Source organism: Passer montanus, unplaced genomic scaffold (assembly GCF_014805655.1).
Source record: "Passer montanus isolate IOZ18808 unplaced genomic scaffold, ASM1480565v1 scaffold18, whole genome shotgun sequence".
Taxonomy (NCBI): domain Eukaryota; kingdom Metazoa; phylum Chordata; class Aves; order Passeriformes; family Passeridae; genus Passer; species Passer montanus.
This window is the reverse complement of record NW_024365381.1, coordinates 6,085,851-6,109,353: the sequence shown is the minus strand read 5'-3', so window position 1 is coordinate 6,109,353 and position 23,503 is coordinate 6,085,851. Positions and strand designations below refer to the sequence as shown.

The window sequence follows — 23,503 nt, the reverse complement described above, 5'->3', positions numbered from 1 at the left end:
ATAAGCCTTTCTACTATAAGCCCTTCCTAAGTCTCCACAAGAGTCATCCTTAAAGTGGACATTTTCTCAGTTATATATTGTCCTATAATATGTGTGTTCACTTGGAGTATTATGAATCTCCCTAACCACTAAGAATTGGGGATGACAGCGTTTACCCTTTAGATAGTCCTTGTTTCATCTCAACAGCTGATGGTAAAGCCTCAAAACAGAGGTAGCACAGGCTGCATTGCTTGGAACACTGAAAACTACATAAACAAAACACTAGCAAAGAACTATAGAAAGAAACAGTTCTGCTCTACAGGGAGACAGCCTGAATGACCTAACCTGATGACTGGATGATCATCCCCGTCTAATTTCTAGTAGTTTATAGTTTACTCCACCTATTCTCGGACTGAAAGAAAGGACACCAAACACAATAATCGTAATGCAATTCTACTGCATAGTCAAAAACAACCTTTGTTGCTCATAGCAGCTGCTGACATTTTTATCCCAAGCACACTACCTTCATGCAAAGTTTAACTTTTCAGCAGAGTTTTTAACCACTAGACACAACAGCAATGGCTTTGAAGATACAGAATTTGTTAGGTTACATCAATATCTATATTTCTCCTTATTTCTTATATAAGAATGATTATGGCAGTCTGGTATTGCCCTGCCAGTATAGTTTCTCTTCCACTTTTTTCTTTTTCCACTGGCAGAAAAGCAGCATCTTAAAAGTCTTCCTGAAAGTTTTATTACAGAGGGCATAACAAATGGGGTTAACAGTGCTGTTCACATAGCATAACCAATATCCAAGGTGCCACAGTGTTAGGGGGATGCAGTCAGAGCAAAATGTGGAGATCAAAACCATGATATTATAGGGAGTCCATGTGATGATAAAAGCCAAAAGAATGGCACTTAAAGTCTGTGCTGCTTTGCGTTCCTTTATAAGAACCATCCGTTTCCTTTTGGTGATTTGGTTATTTATATTTGGATCCATGCTTTTGATGGAAGGGTCCTTTGACAGAGCAGCAGGAGTTATTTTTACTTTTCGGCAACCATTGTTGGCTTCCTGAGTGCCATCAGCCTTAACCACCAAACGGAATTTATAGGCCACACATTTTTTACTTTTTTGTGTGTGTTCTTTGGTAGGTGACAAAAAGTATTTCTGGTTCTCAAAATCCCTTTCTTCAGGTTGGTCTTTGACAACAACATCTGTGGTCTCATTATACTCTTCTGCCTTACTTTTAGATGGACTTTTGTAAGTTACTTGGAAAACTGAGTCAGTGGCAAGTTTATCCTCGTCTTCTGACGACGCGTAGCTGCTGCAGGTGGTCAACTGGTCAGCCTTGGCCCAGTCCATACAAGCACTCGCTGCCTGGGAGGCCTTCGCTGTAGCTGACGTACTTCGGCTAGATGAAGACCAAGAAGCCTGACACCTCTCTCTTTTGACTAAGTTTTGTTGCTTGCAACTGAAGCAAGACTTCAGGAGAGTTTTCTGAGGCTTTATTGTCTCATACTCTGCCACAGACTCTGAGCCCTGCAGCTCAGCGAGGTCCTTGGTGCGTTTCTCGGTCTCTTTATAAATACGGCAGTACAGAATGGTCATCACAGACACTGGAATGTAAAAAGCAGCAATTGCAGTACCAAAGGTAATAATGGGTTCATACAGAAACTGTATCTGGCACTCATCAGGTGGCACTGTTCGTTCACCCACAAAATACTGCCAGCACAAGATTACAGGTGCCCACAACATGAAGGAAATGAGCCAAGCCATACCAATCATGATGCCAGCTCTTTTGGGTGTGCGTTTGGCCCTGTAAGTTAAAGGCCTTGTGATGGAAAAATATCTGTCAAAACTGATGACTAGGAGGTTCATTACTGAGGCATTGCTAGCTACATAGTCCAGTGCTAGCCACAGGTCACAGGCGAGGCTTCCAAGAGTCCAATGGCCTATGAGTATATAGGAGGTATAAAGGTTCATGGAAAATATCCCAATGATGAGATCTGCACAGGCAAGGCTGAGCAAGTAATAATTGTTGACAGTTTTGAGCTGACTGTTAACCTTAAAGGATATCATTACAAGAATATTTCCCACTATGGTTATTAAACTTACAATTGCAGTTACAGTGGCAATAGTAATGACTTCCCAGAGGCTATGCCCTTCTAACTGCTTATGGTTGATGGATGAACTGTTTACAACAGTAGAATTGCTGAATAAATTGACTTCCATTCTTGTCCTTGGTGTATTGTCATCAGGACCTTAGCACTGCTGCATACTGCTTTCTGTAATCAGAAGCATCCTTGTGGAGATAGCTATAAAGATCAAAGGAAAAAAAAATCAGAAAATTTAATTAGCTCATTAAATAGCACACATTTCCAATAGTTACTATGAAAACACTTGTGAAACAACCAATCACATTATTTGTGCTGTCTTTTTGCATTTTGATTGTTATTTCTACAATTGTGAACATAAGTAAAACACACAAATGTACATCCTAGGACAATGTGCTCTGGCATTTTATGACATTTCAAAATGCAATCTAAATATTATTTCACAAGACAGTCAACCACCCCAGCTCTTACATTTTGAGTATCTTAGGAACACTCTACGTATTCTCAAACACAGACATTTAAAGTTTTGCAGTTAAGACAGTGAGTCACTGTGTGGTTTCCTACATTATTTAAAATGCAGACCAAGGTTTCAGGAATTATCTTTGAAAAATTTGTAAAAGTCACCCACAACAGAAAGAGAGCAAGCAAATACTGGGGGTGCATGGGAGTTAGGAGCCACACTAGCATGGTGACAGCAAGAAACAAATAGGTGTCAGAAGTGCTTGAGGCAATGGAGGGCAATCTTCGAGCAAATGAAGCAGGCGAGGCCAAGAAGATGTTTGTGGACAAAATTCAATCGAGAGGTCTTAGGACAGAGGAGGCTGATGGAGTTAAGCATGAAAGTACAGTCTGGGAACTTGGGATGAGTGAATGTAGGATTCAGGATACAGTGCAGTAAATTGCAAAGGAAGAAACAGAAGATAACCACACTGGTAAAAAATGCAAATTTAATGCAACCCATTTTACATACCAATTTAATACTTGCATAAGCACTAAAAGATGAAAACAGAACCACTCTATTAATGCATACATGCCACTGACATCCATTGCTTTCTACATTCCTCACTGACATTTCTCATGCCAGTGAACCTGTATTAGGCAAGATTTCTTTCAAAGATACCTCCTGGGTTTTTGGTAATTCCATCACATCAGGTGATGCTAATCACTTATTCAACACTTAGTTTCACTAAACTGTGTAATTTTGAAATAGCCAAATAGCATTCAGTTTTTAAAGTCAGAAATGAAAACTAAATTGTTAACAGATTTTTCTACTGGGCTTTTGGTCTGTATAAAACTGGTATGACCTCTTTTTTCAAAGCAGACAGCGGTTCAGCTAAAATTATCACATGAATAAAGTCCATTTCTAAGTCTTTAAGATTCTCTCTACATCAGATCTCTATTATATAGTCCTCCCTATCCATCCACATCACTTCTCTGTTCATCTTTCATCCTAACTCTCAGAACATTGTTTTCTTTGGTCTTGGCAAGTGTCTTTTATTAACTGCAATCTTTTACAGACTATCTCTTTCCTACATCTGACTTTTGAGCCAAGAAGTTGTGCCCTGTCTCTCCCAGCTGAATAGAAGTTTTTACAGACACTAGTTGAACTTTCAGAAAAATATGTAATTTTCTTTCACTGTCCTCGTTGTCCAACCTTAGAGGTGTTTAAGAGGTGCCTGGACCTGGCACTGGTTTAGTGGTTTAGAGGTTACAGTGGTAGTTCTGGGTTCTGGACTTGATTTTACAGGCCTCTTCCAGCCTTGATTGTTCTACAGTTCTGTGGTTCTTAATTGCTTTTACTGTTTCCTTCAGTTTTTTCCCCAGGTCTCCTAAACATCCAGAGAAGTGTATCATGTTTCTACTTCAAACCCTGCTTAAATGGTGATCTCTTGCTGTGATGAAACTGGATAATGGTAAGTTTCCTGATATACTGAGACTTCTGCCTATTGTACTTCACAGAATGGTTCTCCTCCATCTATGTGTGTCTGTCATCTCCTATTTTATATTTAAATTTTTCTGCATTTGTATTCTGCTTATACACTGAGCTGAATTCAACAGGATTCTAATTCATGTATAGACCTTGCAGACTAGCAACAATCATAATACATGCATGTTGACCATCTGTATGCTTGGCTCTCTCTCCAACCTCCAGAGCCAGTGTAGCAGCCAAGAATAGCTGAAGTTCTACAGCAGTTCCAATTAGTCCTATGCAAAGAAGGACATTTCATCCTGGTTCTGCATTCTGGAAAGATCTCCCCCAAGTCAGAGCTGTCTTGATGGCTGGTGCACTGGCTTTACAAATCTTTACAAAAACTTGGAAGGGTAGGAATTCATTTCATGCGAAACAAAGGTGTGTGGAGCAGCTGCATGGCTGTGGCAGGTAACTGAGCAGTGAGAGAGGAATCTCTGTTTCTGTTACCTCACACGTCTTATCCTTCTTTTTCTGTGGACAGCACAAAGTTGTTCTTTGCATTAAAAGCTCCATGTGACTACATTTTCAAGCACAGCAGTGTGGCAGTGGGTTTAGTGTGGCAATCTCAGGGAATAATGAGGGCTGTTCACTCTGTGAGGGAAGGTGAGGACAGCAGCTGGGAGCTGAGGCCTGACCAAGAACCAGCAGGATCTGGAGAAGCACGTTTGGCTCATGAGAACTCGAGAGGCAGTGATAGTCCAGGGCTTGCACAGCAAGTCTGGAGTGATGACACGTCTGAGACCAAGGCAGGAAGCTCAGCCAGCAGGTCTGAGTCAAGATCTGAGCCAGGACTGAGGAGATAGAAGGCCAGGTGTAGCTGTAGCTGCTGCCTGGCTGCGATGTAGCACAGGAAAGGGCCAGCGGTACAACTCACTGGCCTTGGGCTTTTGCATGATATCAGCTAAGGCTAGGGATGGTCTTAAAAAGGCACAGCTATGAATATCAGGTATATGAATAAACCTTTACAAACTGCATTTACCTAACTCCCAGGTTTGAGCAGCCATTGTTTCAAGTTTCTTCCTTCTTTTTTTTTTTTTTTTTTGCCAAAAATGGCACTTGCCTCAGAAGAAGGAAGACTGGAAAGTGTATAGATGCTGTGGCCTGTAATGCTTTGTCTTTACCATAGAAGGCAAGTGTCCCCCCCTCTCAGGTCACTTACATTCCCTAACATTAGCAATTAGGAAGAACGCGGCTTGAACTATGCCACATGGATTGCAGGCTTCAGAGCAACAGGAGAAGCAGAAATTGTTGTTGTTGCAGTTGTTGTGACACAGATGTTCTTGGTTTAAACTGACATGGGTTGAAGAAATACTGATAATACATTATGGGAACTACATAATTTCTTAATAATTTGTTAATAAAAAGCACTATTTGATCATGCAAAGCCTTCCCTCCCTAATGGGCTATTTTACTGTGATGTCTATAAAGTTGACAACAGTTGACTTACAAGTACGCAAAAATCTCTTCTTGGCATGTTGGCCATTCTTGTCATCTCATCATTCTCTATCCTCTTTTGTTTCATAGATCTGCATTAACACTTTGTGGTGTTACCTTTTGTCATCTATTTGTGTATCACTCAGGCTAACAGAGCCTGTGAGTGGGACTTCTGTGTGCTACAGTAACATAATTTATGTTCATTGTCTATCATAAGGGATGATAATAATAGGGACATCAAAACTAAATTATAAAATTAAAATGCATATGCACAGTATCATGACTTTGCTATGTCTCATAATTATTAATGCATGATGTTCACGCTTGTGAGTTGCAATGGTATTTGTTATGTGCTGCCAAGTAGTAATGATGGGTTTTTTTCAATCTATCTGTAAGTATTAATCATTGTGAGTTGTTAAATTTGTGCATAAAGTCAGCTTACAGTTATCTGAAGGCAGATTGTTCGTGTCACAGATTAATTGCACCACAGATGCAGGCACAGCTTGGGTTCACCAGGTTTTATTAGCTCCATCTCATTCTGTCAGACCTGTGGTGGCTGCATGAGTATTGCTTGGATGTCTTTGCAATGTGCTTGCCAAAGCTTCTCCCTGTTACTTTATTTATTTGCTTGTGTGCTAAGCTAATTTACGGATTTGCTGCCCACTGTGCCCCGGAACTCAGCAGCCCACAACACAGGTAGTTGTGCAGCTACAGTACAGCCCATGATTTCACAAAATAGGAGGTTTGATCACACTTTGCTGGAATTAATCCTGGGCTTAAAAACCCTTCAAAACCAGATTGATGTTTTAATGTGTTGTCAAATGACAGCCTGTGTGTTCAAGAGGGATCAGGCTAGCTGGTGTTAGGAAACTGGTGAACTTCCCCAAGAACAGCATGAGTGGCTGCTTAGTTTAAGAATAGCATGACAAACCAGCCTAGCACTATGGCACAAAGCTGTTCTTGTGTCTCTGCTCTGTGTCCTGAGAGGAGGATGTTCCTCAAGAGGCTGTAGAGCCAACTCATGTGGTTCATGTAGTGCAGCCGTCTGCTGAACACCACTGCTCTGTGTCCTGAGAGGAGGATGTTCCTCAAGATGCTGTAGAGCCAACTCATGTAGTGCAGCCGTCTGCTGAACACCCTTTCAGCCTGGGCTCAGTTGCTTTTTCCCTCATTTGCTACAGAAAGCAAAGGTTCTGCACTTGGGTCACCACACTCCCATGCAGCTCTAGAGGTTGGGGCTGGAAAGCTGCCTAGTGGAAAAGGTGCTGGAGGTGCTGGTTGACAGCAGCTAACATGAGCCAGCAGTGTGCCCAGGTGGCCAGAAAGGCCGATGGCATCCTGGTATCAGCAATAGTGTGGCAGTGATCACTGCCTGCCTCGTGCTTGGCACTGGTGCGGCCACACCTCAAGCTGGGATGGCTCCAGAGAAGGGCAGCGGAGCTGGGGAAGGGTCTGGAGCACGTCCTGTGAGGAGCAGCTGAGGGAGATGTGTTTGGTCAGTCTGGAGAAAAGGCGGCTCCGGGAGACCTCATCACTCCCTACAACAGCCTCAAAGGAGCGGCAGTGAGGTGAAGATTGCTCTCTTCTCCCGGGTGACAAGATGAAACAGCCTCAAGCTGCACCCGAGAACGTTTACATTGGGTATTAGGTAAATTTCTTCACCAAGAGGGTGGCTAGGCATTGGAACAGCTGCCCAGGGAAACAACAGAATCACCTTCCCTGGTATTTAAAAGATGTGCAAATGTGGGGCTTATGAACATCCTCTGGTGATGGAAGTGGCAATGCAGGGTTAACAGTTGTACTGAATGTTACCCAAAATATTTTCCAACCTACACAATTCCACAATTAATCTGGTTTTAGCTAAGAGCTGTACTTTCTAAGCACCAAACACATGGTTTTTCTGTTTTTATTCACACACGCGGATGCGATTTTGCGCTCCTCGCTCGCTGGTCCCGGCAGGAGGTGCGGCCCAGGCCCGGCCCGGGGCTGCCCGCGCGCCGGCCGCCCGCGGGGGGCCAGAAGGAGGCGGCGGGGACAGCCACGGCCGCGGAGGAGGCGGGGGCCGGGGAAGAGGCGGCGCTTACGGGCACCGAGGAGGCGGGGGACGGGGCAGGCGAGAGCCCCGAGGTCGCGGGGCAGCGCCATCGCCCAGCAGCCAGCAGCACCGGCGGGTAAGCGGCACCAGAGCCCGCCCTCCGCGGCAGCTGGGGAGGCGGAGCTGAGCGTGCGGGGCCCTTGGGCTGGGGGCACAACCCTCTCCCTCTCTCCTCCCCTCCTCTCCCCTGCTCCTCCCCTTCCCGAGGTGGAGCCAGGCTGGCAGCTGTGCCCCAGCCTGCGGGGTGGGTTGGGGCTGCCGGCGGTACCGCCCGGGACAGCTCGGTCATTGCAGCATCCCTGTGCCCTCTTCCTGCTCTGGGGCAGCTCAACCTGCGCGCTCTGGTGCGGCATCACACAGCGCTTTTCTTGCCGAAATACGTGTATAATTTTGCGCTAAAAAGATAGAAGTCTTGTTTGAAAAATGCGTCTGAAGAAATGCCTCCTCAGTTTGTAGATTGAGATGGAGAATTGTTGAGCAGTTTTGGAACATTTGAGATGTTTTAATGGTTAGACTCGAGCCGTTTCCATTTTCCAGCCTCAACGGTTCTGTGATCAGAAGTTGAAATGAGCGTGTGTCTGGTCAGCCTGTGGTACTCGCAGTGAGCACATGGTAACAGAGCACACCTTACATACTGGGTATCTGCGATTCACTGGGTGTCATTTGTCATTAATAGAAATTGATAGTTGTGCATCAACCCACTATAAAATGTTCTAGCAGATTAAAATAGCACAGACATACCATTGTGTACCACAATTACACAGGAAGTTTCCTGTGGAGGTATTATCTACCTCACCATGGTATGAGGTCAACACTGCCTTTAAAAAGAGTTCCCATAAAAAATGCTTTGACTACTTAATTCAGATTGTTTTGCTTCTGTTAGCATTGTTGCAACATGGAAACCATGTCCCTGGATTGGCAAAGAGATTACAATGATGGCCTAATGCTAATTGGTGTTGGCAGCACTGGGAGTCCTAATGTAGATGGACCAGATGCTACCCCAATTCCAGCATCATGTTGATTAGATTCACTTTGACTTTTATGATGCCATGGCTTCAATTGAACCCAGCCAGTGTTTTATCTGTATTAGAACTCCCATGCTTGCTAGTGGATATAAAAATAGAAAATATTAATTTTGTTATTGTATTTAGATACATGGCACTCATGTTTTGGGAGATGAAAGTTATGGCTCGATTGGTACAGTTACTTGGAATGCTGGTCAGTGCTTTCACATGTAAGCAATATAAATTGTTGAATTCACACTGATGTTTGGGGATGGTTTAGATCCTGGATGTAAAACAACAGTGTTCCCTCATAAGCTGCAGGAGCATGCAGGGGAAATTCAGCACCTCTGTGTATTAGCTGGGGAAATTTCTATCCTGGACTGATTTTTTTCCCAAGTTATTCAACCTTGCAAGTTAAAATTTTTATTTTGGGACACATTAAAATATGTTTTGCTACTGCTCACTTTGTTATTGACTTGGATATGCTCTTTCTCTTAGCCTAGCACAGTGATTTTATTTTTGGCTAAGGCTATTATGATTTGGGACTTTGAAAGTGAAGCAACAGCTAAGATTTTCTGAGAACTCTGCTAAAGATTGTTATGTAATGTTCTTCCTGCACTGGAGGGTTTTGACGTTAGGCACTGTATGGTCTCTTAGCACACCTGCCACAAATTTTGTGTTTAGCAGCTTTGATGGGACTGGCTTCCAGCAATCCAGCCACAGCATCAGCAGCTGTGCCAGCCTGCAGCTGCTGAATTTTATTGCTACCTCTGAGCCAATCTCATAATTCACCACTTCTGGAGCAGAGAGAGCCTCCTCCTTCCATCAGTGTAGCCAGTGTTTATCTGACAGAGAATTGCCCCCTTTTAATCCCAGCTCCTTAATGTGCTCTGTGCTCAGCAGAGTGACTTGTATTACAAGAGTGCACCACCTCAGTGATAGGATGCTTGGCCCAAAGTAAGCATTTTGTGTGAGACAAGACCCTACTTTCTCAGCAACAGGGAGCAAATCTTCTGAAGTGGTGATGTGTGAGTTGCAAAACTAGGAAGTCAGGTAATAAGGCAGGGCATGTGATGGTTTTACCATATTCCTTTTCCTTACTGTGTGCTGAGATGCTGGATCTTCTCAGAATTTTTTTTTAAGTCGAAATTGCCATTAAATTGTGTAATATTTTGGCAGTGATATTTCTTAGTCAGTTGCATTCACATAAAAGCACTGGCTTAAAATGTTGTGTTTTGGATGTTTTAATTTAATGGCTCCTAAGCTTGCATTTGAAGCTACAGGAGGGCATTATTTCTGACCTGTACAAGAGGGAGAAGCAAGTGTCATGGTGGCACATTCATTTGGCAGTTTTGTAGGGCAAAAGATCACTGGGCACTGTGTGCTTTATGCTGCTGCAAGGGTCTTGTAATTCTTTGGTTTTAGTCATGGGTGATCAGCTGTGTTATTTTCAAAGCCTGGGAAGACCCAGAGATTGCTAAGTCAGTTCTCCCCTCCTCATGTGCTAAGGGAGAAGGAGATAAGGTGTTGTGTTTGTATTCATGCCCTGCATGGTATATGCAGCTGTGGATCAGAATCTTAGAGAAGAAAGCTTTGTGATTTCTGTCAGCTCTTCAGAAGGTGGCTCTCTGAGTAAATTCCCAGCTCTACTTTTGAAACAATATGCTGCCTCTCTCAAATAAATTGCTTTAGAAACCATGAGAAAAACTGTTCTTATTCCTTTTGAAGAGGGAAAAGGATCTTCCACTTGTTATGTCTTTTTGTAACTAGTGTGCATGTTGATTTAACTGGCTTGATTACTGAAGATTTTGTGTCCTCCCTTCAAAAATGAATGTCTAATTAAGACCAGCTGGTTTATCAAATGGCAGATTTTTTGTAGATCTTTCATGTTGAATAATTTTCCATTGTTTCAGTCTGCTTTAGTTGATCTATGCTACATTAAATAAATAAAACATACTTGAAATTTCTCAATTTTAGTAAAATGTGGCATTATAATGCTTAAAGTAAATTAACATTGGTCCAATATTATCTCCCACTTTTAGTCTAACTCAGAATTCATGTTTTATGTACTGTCAGAAGTTTAATATTGCTCTCTTTAAGAGATACAGTATATTAAAGTAGAAACAATTTTCTGAAATTGTGGATATGAGGCTGGGTTTTATTTTGATGGTCCTTGACCACATTTTTTTGAGGGTTGGTAGTCGTTTAAGGAGATTTTCTTTTGTCCTTTAAGTTTATTACATTTGCAATTCACAAAGTATTCTTTTAACTTCCCCATGATACACTGAGTGTGTATGTGATGCATGCTACTACTCCAGTGCAGTTGGAATTGGCAGGTCTGTTTCAGTGTTCCTTTCCTGGCTTTGGGTAATGTTGCAGTAATTTTATTGTTCACAAATGAATGTTAACAGATGGATTTCAGTGCAGTCTTTCTCATGTGTGGTTAGTTTCAAGATGGCATTGTCTTAATTTAGTATTTATTTTATCTTCATTCTTGTATTCCATGCACATGTAGAAGTGGTCTAAGAGAACATCTAATGCTGTAAGCATCAGATAAATTTTCCTAATTAGTATGAGCTAACCATTTACCATCTCAGCAACTGCAAAAAGCAATTGAAAGGCACAGTGACAAAAGTAACAAATACAGATAGACTTGATTTCCTTTAGAACACTGTGGCAGAACTTGTGCAGATAGAAGAATAGATTTCTGGATCTTGAAGACAACAAATCTTCTGACATTTTGTGTTAATGTTCTCAAAAGCAACAAGAAAATCTTATTTAGATTAATGTACATCAGTTTGTGAGCTGTACTTAATTGCTAATGCGGTGTGAAGAGCTTCCCTTCTCAGAAGTTTCTCTACTGCGATAGTTCAGTGTCAAACTGGTGTTTGTTAAATGGGATTCTGCAAGGCTTCATTCTATATCTACTCATGTTCAGTTCTCTATTAATAATTCCGGCAGGGAAGGATTAAAATATACAGTGTTAATATTTGCAGACAGTGCCAAATTGGCAGGACGGTGGAGCACAGAACACAGTCTCAACAAATGGAAGAAACAGCCTGCATTTGGGTGTGATTCGAGGTCAGATATAATACAACCACATCTACATAGGAAAAATCTGTAGCAGTGTGTGACTGATTAAGGTAGAGTTTTATAGAAGAGGACTGTCAGCTTAATGGATGAGAGGGTATCAATTAGTGATGCCATTACATTGAAGAGCTAGTTCTATTTTTGCAAGACTGGGACTAGCTGGGGAAAGTTCAGAAGGAAGGAATGAAGAAATATGTAAAAAGGACGTGACTGAGGAGGAAAGGCTGAAGAACCTGGTTCTTTGTCTTTTTATTTTTTGTGTATTTATTTCAATATTTTTAATCTGGCAAAGAGGACACTTTGGACAGGCCTGGTTAGCAATGTTCCATAAAGTAGAAGGGTTGCTGCAAAGAGATCCATTTTAGGCAGGACAAGAAGAAAAACATTATTAAAAAGGAAGAGGTTTAATTGGGGCCTTGAGAATAAAATTTGTGACTGAAAGATTAGATAGCTTGTGTAGCAAGTACATGGGAATCAGGACAGAAAAATATGTATGGTGAAGGTTACCGAGTCTACTCAGTAGACCTGCTGTGTAACCACTTGTCACAGTTCTGTTTATTTTTCTTTTATTTTTTCAAGGCTATCTGTGCAATGGAAAAGCAAAAATGCTTTTTATACATCCAAAGTTAATTTATTCTTTTTGGTTTCTAGACAATAGAGGAACCTGTTTTTTAGAGTGGGACTCCAGAGTTTCATAATAGTCCCTAATTATTTAGTGTGGGATGGTTTAGTGATATTTATTGTTATTCATTCACCATATTTTACCAACTTTCCTGCTGATATAACAAGATATTTGTATTGAAAGCATCCTGTTACACAGATGAATATCATTGCTGCAGTGCAACTTCATGTCTGACTCTTTCTGTAACTTCCTTGGAGAGGGCTTGAGGGTTTTCTTTAATATTTTAGATGGCTCTGCAATTCTGTCCTTGCATGCTTAAATGCTTTTGTTTCTCTTTTCTACTCTCAAGCCTCTGGGGTAGTAATTTGGTAGCTTTTTGGTAACAGGTTGTCCAAAATATTTCTAGCTTAAAGAAGTAACTTTACTGCCTGCATATTTGATTAATTGTGTGAAACACAGCTTTCAATCATATTCTTATTTAGATTTAATTATCCTATAAATTGGTGTGGATTTTATTCAGAGAAAATATATAAAATGGTATTTATTTGAATAATGGAGAAGAACTTCTCGAAGATTAAATCCTGAAGATTTTAGAATTTCGGGAAGAACTGAAACTCCGCAGGCTAAGAATGCAAGCATGCATCCATGCGTGCATCCACGCGTGCATCCACGCGGGGATGAAGCCGTGCTGGAAGGTGCCGGTAGGTGGTGCAGGCAGCCCGCCCCTTGGGCTGGTGCCTCCCGTGCTGGGCCGGAATTACTTGGTGAGGAGGCAGGATGTGTGCACATCATGGGGTTGGAATGCTCTTCTCATCTCAGGGTGATGTGTTCTGAACGTACAGCACGTACGTGTGAGTTATTAGGACTTGCCCCTGGGTCTTTGAAACACAGCTGTGAAGAAAGTTATTTGTAGGCAGGGTACACTTTGTAAATCTGAGCTAAAAATCTTGTGCTACTGGGATGAGTGTTTGAGATGCCAGATAGCACAATACAGGAGATTGTTTGGGTACATCAAGTGAGAGACGGTAAGTATTTCTGCTGAAAATTCAACAAATTTGTAGAATTTGATGAATTTGTTTAAAAAGCTGTGTCATGCAGTGCTGCTGCTGCTTTTCCTCACAAAAGAAACTGGGGAATTTCAGGAGCCCTGTTTTGAATTTCCAGCCAGTCTAATAGTGCTGCACAGTCTTTTGTAGCAGTCAGAAGGTGTCACTGTATTAAAAAAAGAATTTAACAAATGGTAATGATTGATTCAGTAGTGATTTAGAGACTCAAAAAAAGTATGGCAGAATATTTCTTAAAGGATTTCACACAGAATTTCAAGCCTGTGTGATTGGTAAGGCATAGAGGGGGGTCCATATATTTCCCATTTTTTTCTTTCCTGTATGCAATTCCTCTGTTATGTGTGTGTAGGGAGTCGGGGGGCGGGGGGGGGAGGCAGGGAGGGTTGAGGTTTTTCTGTTTTGTTTTATTTTTGAAAATAAATCTTCAACTCCTCTACAGGTAGACACTATAATATGCTGCTGTAAAACCATAGATCTGCTGGAGTGTGTAAGAACCTTGCCTTAAGGTCTTGTTTCTATTCCTGTTTCTCTTTTCCCAGAGGATAGTTCTACATTAGAGACTGTACGGTCTCTCTCCTTAACCCTGAAATAGCTGGGGTCTTTGTCTTGTAGGAACAGAGTGGTGATGCTGCCCTACAGTTCTTCCCGGGCTCTTTCACTGACCTGTTGTGAGGCCTTGAGTTTTTTCTGATTGCCTTACAAACTAGGGGGTTTTGCTTGCTTGGTTGTTTTTTTGGATTTGTTTTGGTTGTTGATTTGGTTTTTTTTTCCCCCTCCTTAGTTTTCTTCTCCAGTGTCCTGTTTCAGACTGCATTATTCCCATCATGCTGCTTTGTTGACTTTGCTGGTGTATTATGTTCCTGTTAATTTGTAACAAAAGGTGGCATGCCCGTGGAAGTAACAGAAGTGCAAATGATCCCATCCTCAGTATATCTTTTTCTTCCACTTCAGCCAAATTGTTAGCAAGGATGTTAAAGGATTATTGTCTCAGAGTAAAATGTTTTTGTAGAGACAAAATTTAAAAAAAAATAATTGCGCTAATGAGAAAAAGTTCCTTCAGTGATTTTGGTGTGGCTCTTAGTTTGAATCACTGTCAAGGATGGGATTTTGATGCAAATTCGCCTTGCAGGTTACACTTGGGTGTAATATTAGTGGACTCAAGTATGATTTCACTCCTGATGGAGTCAGAGTTGAAGCTGTCCACCAGTTATCCAGACAGCTGAACACTGTCTGTATCTCCCCACTGCAAACTGGCTGCAGAGTTCTCCTGTAGTTACTGCTCTAAGTGGGCTCAGCAGTGTGAACTTAGCATGTAAGGATATGATGGGCACATAAACTGATGGGTTTATAGTGCATCCCAGCAGGTACAGCCCAGTCGTTGTTAGTAATTTGGATATGTCTGCACTCTCAGAAAGTTCTAAATTACTTTTAAAGCTTCTTCACAGTGGTGTTAACTTCATGGTCTAGGAGCATCATTGTGTGGTAACTCTTATTGTTCAGAATTGTACTCCAGACCAATAGCAAAATAAAATTAGATTTTAACATCTTGGGGTTTTAAATGTGGTGTTGCGGCACTGGGGCCTTGGACATTGATTCTTCACTACTATTTCAAGCTGCATGTTGGATTTAGGGAAGCATATTCTTTAAGGCTATTTAAAAAAAATACCTTTCACAGGATTTCTCCTTCCACCCTCTTCCAAAAAAGGCAGGAGGTGTATGAGGAAGGGATGTCAGAGGTTTGAATGGTGGTTTCTAAAATGTCTGCAGTAAGTTGCATTCAAATTTGATATAAAAATAACAGAGGTTGTTTTTTGAGTGAATGCAGTGGCAGATATTTGAGAACATCCATGGTATTATACCACTCTGGTATAGTTATGAAACAGTTTCTTAATGGTGATTCAAATATGAAACAACATTGCAACACTGAGCATCTCAAGAGGCTGATAGTGACAAAATAAACATGGAGATGCAATACACAGAAGTGGAGTTTTCCACTAACACTTGATCAGTTTTGTTCTGTTTGTGTAGAACTGCTTGAGTCTTGTTTAATGTTAGGCTTTTGACAGATGTTACTAGATATGAGTCATGCTCTTTTCTTCAGCTGTAAATAGGTTTGTTCATAAGAATTTTTCAGGATCTAGACTTTTTTTTTTTTTCTGATATTTCATACTGGTATTCTGCAACTGCAGTGATGCTTTCAGAGAGGAATCTTTGGTTATATCAGGTTATAGTCACATGACTAATCTGTTTGAATTACCCATAACAGATTTTAAAAATCAGGGAGAGAGAAATATTTTTTATTAAAGTCATTAAGGAAGTTTCTAGAACCATACTTTGTGACTGTTGAAGCTGTAGCAATTTTATGTAGAAACTTCAAGAACAAGTCTCGTTTTTGTGTACTTGATCAGATGTTTTTGCCTTTAACTGGAGCATCATTCCTGTTAGGCAAAACACTGGTTTCAGAATCTGATACCTCTCTTGGCTAATTCTATCTTTGGCTAACTCAGAGTGCTGGGTTCCACTATCCAACATTTATGAACTAGTCTTAATATTTCATCCCTCTTTCAAAAATTCTCATCCCGTACAATAAAGACTAGAAGCTTTTTTCTTCATGCTACCTGTTCTTTCAGCTGCCCTTTCTGCTAATTAAGCTTCTCTTCAGCTTTGGTAGATCTCTCTAAAGGTCACCAATAGAGCAAACTAGTGAAGAGGATTACTCTTTGTGGGGATATTTTTTTTCTTTTCAAAAAAGAACCTTTGAGTCAAGGCTCTTCCTTCCTCAGTCTAAAGGGGAAAAAAAAAAAGCTTTAGCATTTTTCTTTGTCCCTCAAGGTTAAAAAATGTTTATGGTAGACACTTGAATCTGTACTGGAAGAGTTCTGATACCTAGGTGAACAATAAGAAAGTAAATTGTTTCTGTTTCTCAGAGGCAACACTGAAAAATCACTGAAGGCTCACTACAATTCATCAATAGGTCAGTATGTCAAAATGAAAAGACTGAATGTACAAACATATGTGCCACCTCATCTCCATTAATACTTTTATAGAAATAATTTTTAGCTTACTCTGGTGTCACTGTAATGATGGAATAGTTTGAATGTTCAACAATACAATTTGATTATTAATACTGTTGACAAATTAGAAAGTTCAATACACAAAACATTTAATATTAAGATTTTTGTTTTGTCTTAGCATTTCATCAGGTGTAGTCTGGAAAACATAATGCATAAAAACCAAAGGATTTGCAAGTATCTTTACTGACTTGTTGAAGCGAGCTGCCACGAATTGCAATTAAATGACACTTACAAATGCTTGTTTTCTGTTGAATAATTGAAAGGGGAAAAAATCTTATTTAAATTACATGAAACCCTGAAGGAAGAAGTATAATGAAAAGTGGTTTAATTATTTTCAGTGAGACAGCAAAACAGACTGATGACCTTATCAGTTTTTGTTTATTTTCTTGCCTTATTGTATTCTTTGTTAGCCCCAGAAAATACTAGTTATGATACAGAAAAAAACCTCTCTTAATAAGGTAACGTATTATTTTCAACTCTCTCAAAATATATAGCAAAATCATGCTTGTGTGTGTCAGTTTACATTAGAAACAGTTGTGGGTAATGTTACAGAGCCATTACTGCTGACATTCTGTGGTAGAAAGGCAGGCAGGGGATACAGAGCTGGTGTTGGATAGAGAGAGTACACAACGAAAAAGTTTCAGTCTGCAATAACTACTGAGGCTAAGGGTTTGAGGATGTGAAAAAAAGTTCAATCTGCGATCTGTTCTCTTCCCAGTTTCAAATACAAAGTGCAGTGAAGCTTTTTTTTGCTTCTTATCTAAGTGACCTGCCAACGAACTTGAAATAATTTTTGATCTGAATTTTCCTCAATTCCCTCCATTTCCCTCAATTTTTTTCAGACCCTTTATACTTTATTTACAAACATGATATTGTTATGAAGAGAATAGGAATGAAAGACTGACATTAAGTGTCACATTCTTGGTGTTTGTTTTGTTTGGGTTTTTTTTGTTTGTTTGGTTTTTTTTTTTGTTTTGGTGGTGGTTTTTTTTGGGTTTGTTTTTTTTTTTTTAATGTTGTGGTGATTGTGCATCTGCAGGACACGCAGGCCAGCAGTTTTCTCGAGTCCTACTGGGATTGTCCACGTGCTGTACAAAGTAAAAGAGACCTGGCTGAGGAAACAGGCTAGATCTCCCACTCCAGAGTGTGTAAAACCACTGTATTCTCATGGGAAGTGGGAGGTGCAACTTGGGATGCATTTGTGCAGAAAAGGGAATTGAATTTATTTCTACTTTCTGGATAAAATGCTGTTGTTGTGCAATAGCTGAAGAAATATGGATTGTATTTATTTACACGTCTCTTTGAGGTGCTTTGTTTTGGCATTCCCCTCTCTTTTGCCACAGTCCCCATCTATTCTCAGTTCACTGCAGGACAAGCAGAACTATTTTTGTTGGAGAAAATGTTGTTTCTGTCCAAAATGCTCTGCTTTGAGGCTAAGTGCAATCCACACCTTGATAATAAATAATTCTGCTTCTGACTAACCTCAGTAAAGACAGTGTGATGTCTCTACACCTTTTATCATTGATGTATAGACAGAGTCTCCAAACACACTTATCATTAATTCTCATACTGTGGTAGAGGAGTTGGAGAACATGCTCTGGGATACTGCTGCTTTTACCATCTTTGAGGTATCCTACTGAAAGAGCTTGAAAATGGGGTGTGTGGTGTGTAGCTGCCTTTTGCTTTGGGGCAGCGTTGTAGAGACGCATTGTGCATAATACAGCTGTGTTTTAAATTACCGTGCATGTGGATTCAACACAAGTCTATCACGTTCAAAGGCAAACCCACCACAAATCACATTGGACTGTAATTTGCTACATTATGGGACAACACCTTGCACAATGTCTGAGAGAACTCCAGATGATCAGTTCTTTTTCAGCTGAGTTTGTTCTAGGAAAGGTGCTACTGACTTGTGCAAGAAAAGTTGATAATGGAGGGTGGAAGTAGCTGCTTTTTTTTCCACCACTTGGGTATTCTGTCAGGGAGATCCTGCCTTGACTGTGAGGTAGGGATTACAGTCTCTTAAATTCATAACCTTGATGAATTACTATTTCATTAATTTCTCCTTTCCTTGTATCATTGAGTTGGCTAGTTTGCAGATACCTAAGAAAATGGATCAGTCTATACATTTCTCATGTAATTTAAAACACAAGGAAGAAGAAAGGTTTTGGTGTCTGTCAGGTGGGGAGTTAGTGCTCTCTGCTCTCTTTTCTGATTTTCTACTATATAGAGAAAGAAAGTCATTGTAGTATTGGTCTTGGAAATGCTGTTTAAAAGTCTGTGAGTCAAGGATAGCAGCTTTTTGATGTAGCATTGCTGTAATACATGGTTATTTTGTTTAGCATGACTCAATTATTTTTATAATTGATCGAATTCAATATAGCTGTCCTGCTTGTTTGTTTCTTGATATGGGATTTTGCATTCTGGGTTATAATGATGTATTTTGTTTGCACATCAGACAAACTGCTTTTTTGTCTTAGCGTCTTTAATAACTTACTCTTCATTGATTTACTGTGTGACTCTCTGTTGGTCCTAAAAAGTACCCCTATTTTACTCCCCATACTGAAAATATTGTCAAATCAGGCTATTTGTAACTCAAGTTTTAGTGCTTCAACATGCCATGCCTTAAATGTAATAATGCAACTCAATTTACAAAATGCATAATGGCTGGGTCTGCTAGTTTGTTGATAGAGGGGTAATAAAGATGTGAGCTTTTTTGGTAGCATGTGAAATTATATTTATGAAATGGCAATACATTAGTATTGAAAGATGAAAAATGTAGCAGCTATGCTACTGCCAATGTTGCAGGTGTAGTGAAAGGGGTGAGGAAAACAAAATGCTTATACAGGATCTTTATTGGGTATCAAGTTGGTAGAGTGTCTCCTTTTGCAGCTTTTGTTTTCATTATGTAAATATTTATATGTTTGGAATAAGCTATTACTGTATGATGGTTGATCTGAAAAAGTGACAGATGTTGGCAGCTTTAATTTAAAATCAGGATAGAATTTCCCACTGTGAACCGAATACCTGTACTTGTTTGTAGAACCTGTAAAATGATGCCTTACACATCTGAATGACTGCTTTAGAACCTTAACTGAAAACGGGGTCTAAAAGCAGTCACGAATTGCAAATGTTCTGAAGTTTATGTTAAAAATTTTATCAAGCAACATAAATATTGGTAGCAAAGGATTTTTCTAAAACTGTATGACTTTGACAGAGGACACCTCTGTGTCCACGTGTATTATGTGAGTAGGAATGGTAGTGGAGAATCTGTAAGTCTTTAATGGGAAGAGAAAACAACACTTAGTTTAGAAAAAGGAGTTTAACACTGCAGGAAATTAAAACCAAGGATGTGGCTTATGAGTACGCTTAGTCAATCTAGCAGATAACTGCTGCCAGATATGAAGGAAGGACCTGCTTCCCAGTTCCCATGCTTCATGGCATGCTTCCAGCCTATCTAACCATTATTTGTGCTTGTCTGATTCTGCTGTGAACTGACAGAGGAACTGAAGCTGGCAGAAGTTTAGAAGTAGAAGAGAGAAGGAAACTATTGATTAGGTTTCCATCAGTTTAGGGATACCATTTCAAACAATCCTGTTCTGTTTGGTGTCTTTCAGAATTTTTTCTTTAGTGCTGTGACAATTGAAAATAGAACAGTGTGGGTGAATATCACTAAGCTATTTCTATTATGTTTTACTGTGTGCTTTCTTTACAAAATAGGTGCATTTTAAAAAGCCCTAAACTTTTAACTTGTTACAATCTTACCAAATATTTTTGAATTTAAAGGTAGGTGATTGTTTTGTTGTTATTAAAATGTAAACTTTGAAGGTTTCCTTTTATATGTAATATAGCAGAGCAGAAATGTTTTGAGAGGTTTTTTGGGGGGTTGTTTATTTTTTTCTGTTTTCATTGTGGCAAAAAATAGATCTGTTGAGAAACTTTGTCCTGTACTTCTCCTAGCATGAGAAACCCTGAAGCTTCTTCTTGTTGTTTTTGATCTTGGTACAGTTGCTGGATTTTTGTTGGCTTTGTTCTAAAGCTGTGTGGAGGTAGGGGTTGTTAAATAAACATTAGATTTGTCAATAAAGCTAAGGTCTTCTGCAAACCTTGCTCTTTTGAGCAGACTTTGTTCCAAGTTTATGAAATAAACTCTGTGAGTTAAAATCACATTTTTCTCTGTTCTGCAGGTGGATGCTTTGACTGAGTTTTTGCCATAGTTTGTTGTGCTTTTACTTCATCATTGATACATTTGCAGAACTACCAAGCTTTTCAGCATGTAAAAGTTTATAACAGATATGTTTATTGAGAGAGGCTCTCTTACCCATTGCCTCACAAAAACTAGTAAAATAGCAATATCCTTTAAAATACCACTTATCTAGGTGTTGAGGTGAATATTTCCCCTCAATAAATTTTGCTTTCTTGATGTTACAGAACTCCTCACGTGTGTTCTTTACAAGTTCTTGTTAAAGCTGTTAATACAACTGCTTTCACAATTTTAGAAGTGCTGGAATAAAACAACTAAATGAAATACTAAGGATTAAGTAGACTGTTGGAGGTTTTCAAGCCCTGGGTAGACAAAGCCCCAACCTACATGGTCTGATTTCAGTTTTGACCTTCTTTTGAGTAGGCAGTTGAACAAGATGACCTCTTGCAATTCCTTTCAGTTTGGATTACTCTATAATACTGTGATATTAACACATAAGAATTGAAATAGTTTCAGAATATTGTCAGTCTCTAATGCAGCTTAGGAAACTTCTTTTTAGGAACACCAGATTTGGTAAAAACAATTGTCTTTCTCCAGAAGATTTCCTTTACTGCTCCAGAATACAAAGTGTTACTTGATTTTGGAATAAGACATGCAACATGCACATATGTGGATCCATATGCATGCAATATATAAACCTTCTGGTTTTTGCCAAGTACAGCCTATACATAGGAATAATCAGTAATCTTACTGAAAATACTGTAACCTTTCTGGCAATGTACTTTGTAAGCTTTTCTTGAAACCTTTTATTTCTCTCAAGACAAATGCTCCTACTTTATGTTTGCACTCATATTTTTGACTGATGTTCGTAAGACAAAAAATCATCTTTTTAAAGTTACTGACAATTTGAAGGTAGAAGAGCTGCCAGGTTTTGTGCAGGTCCATATGATAATTTTGTATAAATTGCTTGATGGGTTTACATAGTTGCCAGTAACTTTCATAAAATCATTTCCATTGAATTAATGAAAAAAGTACAGTTGAATTTCTCTTGGTGGAAATGCATTAGCTTGGCAAGTTTAGCAAATCAAAAGTCTCATTATCTATAGACAGCAGCTGGACAAACTTTCTACAGACTCTTTGTTCACAGCATGGGACAGCCTTGGGAAGAAGAGGCAAAGGGCTACTTCTGCAGTTAATGCAACTTGTCGATATTCTACCAAATTTTCCAGTTAGTGCAGAGTGAATACTGAATTTATAATGATACTGTTCTCACAACATACCCCATCAAGTATCCTTCAGTTTGGAGTTTAAATCTAAATCAGTAGAGTGAAATTTTAGCTAGTGGCTTTGTAGTTCGGAAAATCCTGTATCTAATGAGCAGCACCCTCAAATATGCACTTTCTGAAATAAATAATTACTTGGCAGGCCTTGCCAAGAACAAAGTCTTGCTAACCTACAGTGCATGGTTATTAAGTTTAATTTATCTACAAGTCAACAGTTTTCAAACTGGGTTTCTGAAAGCCACAGTATGAAATTTGAGCAGCGTGTATTAGATTGGTTCATTTTGCCCCTGTAAGGCTCTCATTCGAAGGACATGTGCTAATCATGTACTAGCAAGTCATGGAGATACTTCTGAGAGGGCAGTGAAGAGTGCGCATCAGGATTCTTTTCTAGGTTTTTGAAAGAAAAGGTGGTCTGCCATTTAAATCAGTAGTTACAAACAAAATAACCAAGCTGTTTGCCTGTGGGGCTTTTTCTTTTTCCTTGTCTCAGTGAATCTAAGGGAGATATTTAGCTCCTAATAGTTCTCATTTCAATTCAGTGAGGCATAAGATTTGTACAGAATATGGCTTTAGCTTGTGGAAGTGTTAATAGTGATTTGTGAGAAATGCAGGACACCTTGTAGCTCTGGTGCTTGATCATGTTAAAACTTTAAAGAGTACAAAGAATATTTTAGGAGGTGGAGTTTTGGTTCAGCTGAACAGCAAGTTCTGCTTCCATTTGCCATAGTTCTGAATATAGTCTGTTTTTCTTTAGCATACCATACAGTTCATTATTTAAAGAGTCTGTTAAACTTCTGCCACAATAAACCAGATGATGCATTTCTTTGTCAAGTAATTACTTACAAAAAGATATATATATATATATATATATATATATATATGTTTTAATTAGAAATAAGAAAACTTTTGAACATTTTTATGCTATATATAACTATCATGAGGTATTAGACTATCAATCATAGTAATACATAAATTAAGCTGTCAGGGAATTCTCCTGTACCTTTTTTGTATTTAAATGTAAATAAAGTGCATGTAATGAGCACTGTTGCTAAAAAAGGAATTCTTTTTGAGACTGTGTTGTATCTGTAATGTACTAAGACAATTCCTGGTGTGATCCCATTGCTCCTGTTTGGTTACACTACCAAAAACTTTGAACTATGAAATTTAAAGGAAGTGTGTCTTTCTAAGAGCAATTTAAGTCATTAAAGAGTGAATGTCTCTAACATTAAAGAGTAGCAGTCTTTAACATTTCCATTTTTGTCTGCCCAGAGGAACCACTTAGAAGTCAATATCAGCCAAACTGCCTTACTAATTTCCATGCACACAAGCCTGCATATACAGACAATTGAAATAATTTAAGGTGTAGAGATCATGAATGACTTTGCTGCTTAATTATAAACATTTTTTTGACCCTTTGACTTAGAAGTCCCTTCTGTGAAAATTTGGCCTTAACGGATGCTGCCAAAGTTAGGATGAGAACCAAAAGATTAATTATCTCTGCATATACACCTTATTTTAAATATAAATGAGAAAAAAATATATGTGCTTATTCGTGATGCAGATGATA

General features: G+C 39.4%; 2 protein-coding genes across 2 annotated transcripts in view; one reads left to right on the top strand and one right to left on the bottom strand.

The window, feature by feature from the left end:
• Positions 1-61: 61 nt before the first annotated feature.
• CHRM5 (cholinergic receptor muscarinic 5) overlaps positions 62-23,503 on the bottom strand; it is a 46,184-nt gene continuing 22,742 nt past the window's right edge. Inside the window, exon 2 of the mRNA XM_039705024.1 lies at positions 62-2,295. Coding sequence (XP_039560958.1) covers positions 632-2,212 — 1,581 coding nt within the window. The 5' untranslated portion in view covers positions 2,213-2,295 and the 3' untranslated portion in view covers positions 62-631. The remainder of the gene's footprint in view (positions 2,296-23,503) is intronic.
• The window catches only part of AVEN (apoptosis and caspase activation inhibitor), an 86,279-nt gene continuing 70,163 nt past the window's right edge, over positions 7,388-23,503 (top strand). Inside the window, exon 1 of the mRNA XM_039705025.1 lies at positions 7,388-7,671. Coding sequence (XP_039560959.1) covers positions 7,423-7,671 — 249 coding nt within the window. The 5' untranslated portion in view covers positions 7,388-7,422. The remainder of the gene's footprint in view (positions 7,672-23,503) is intronic.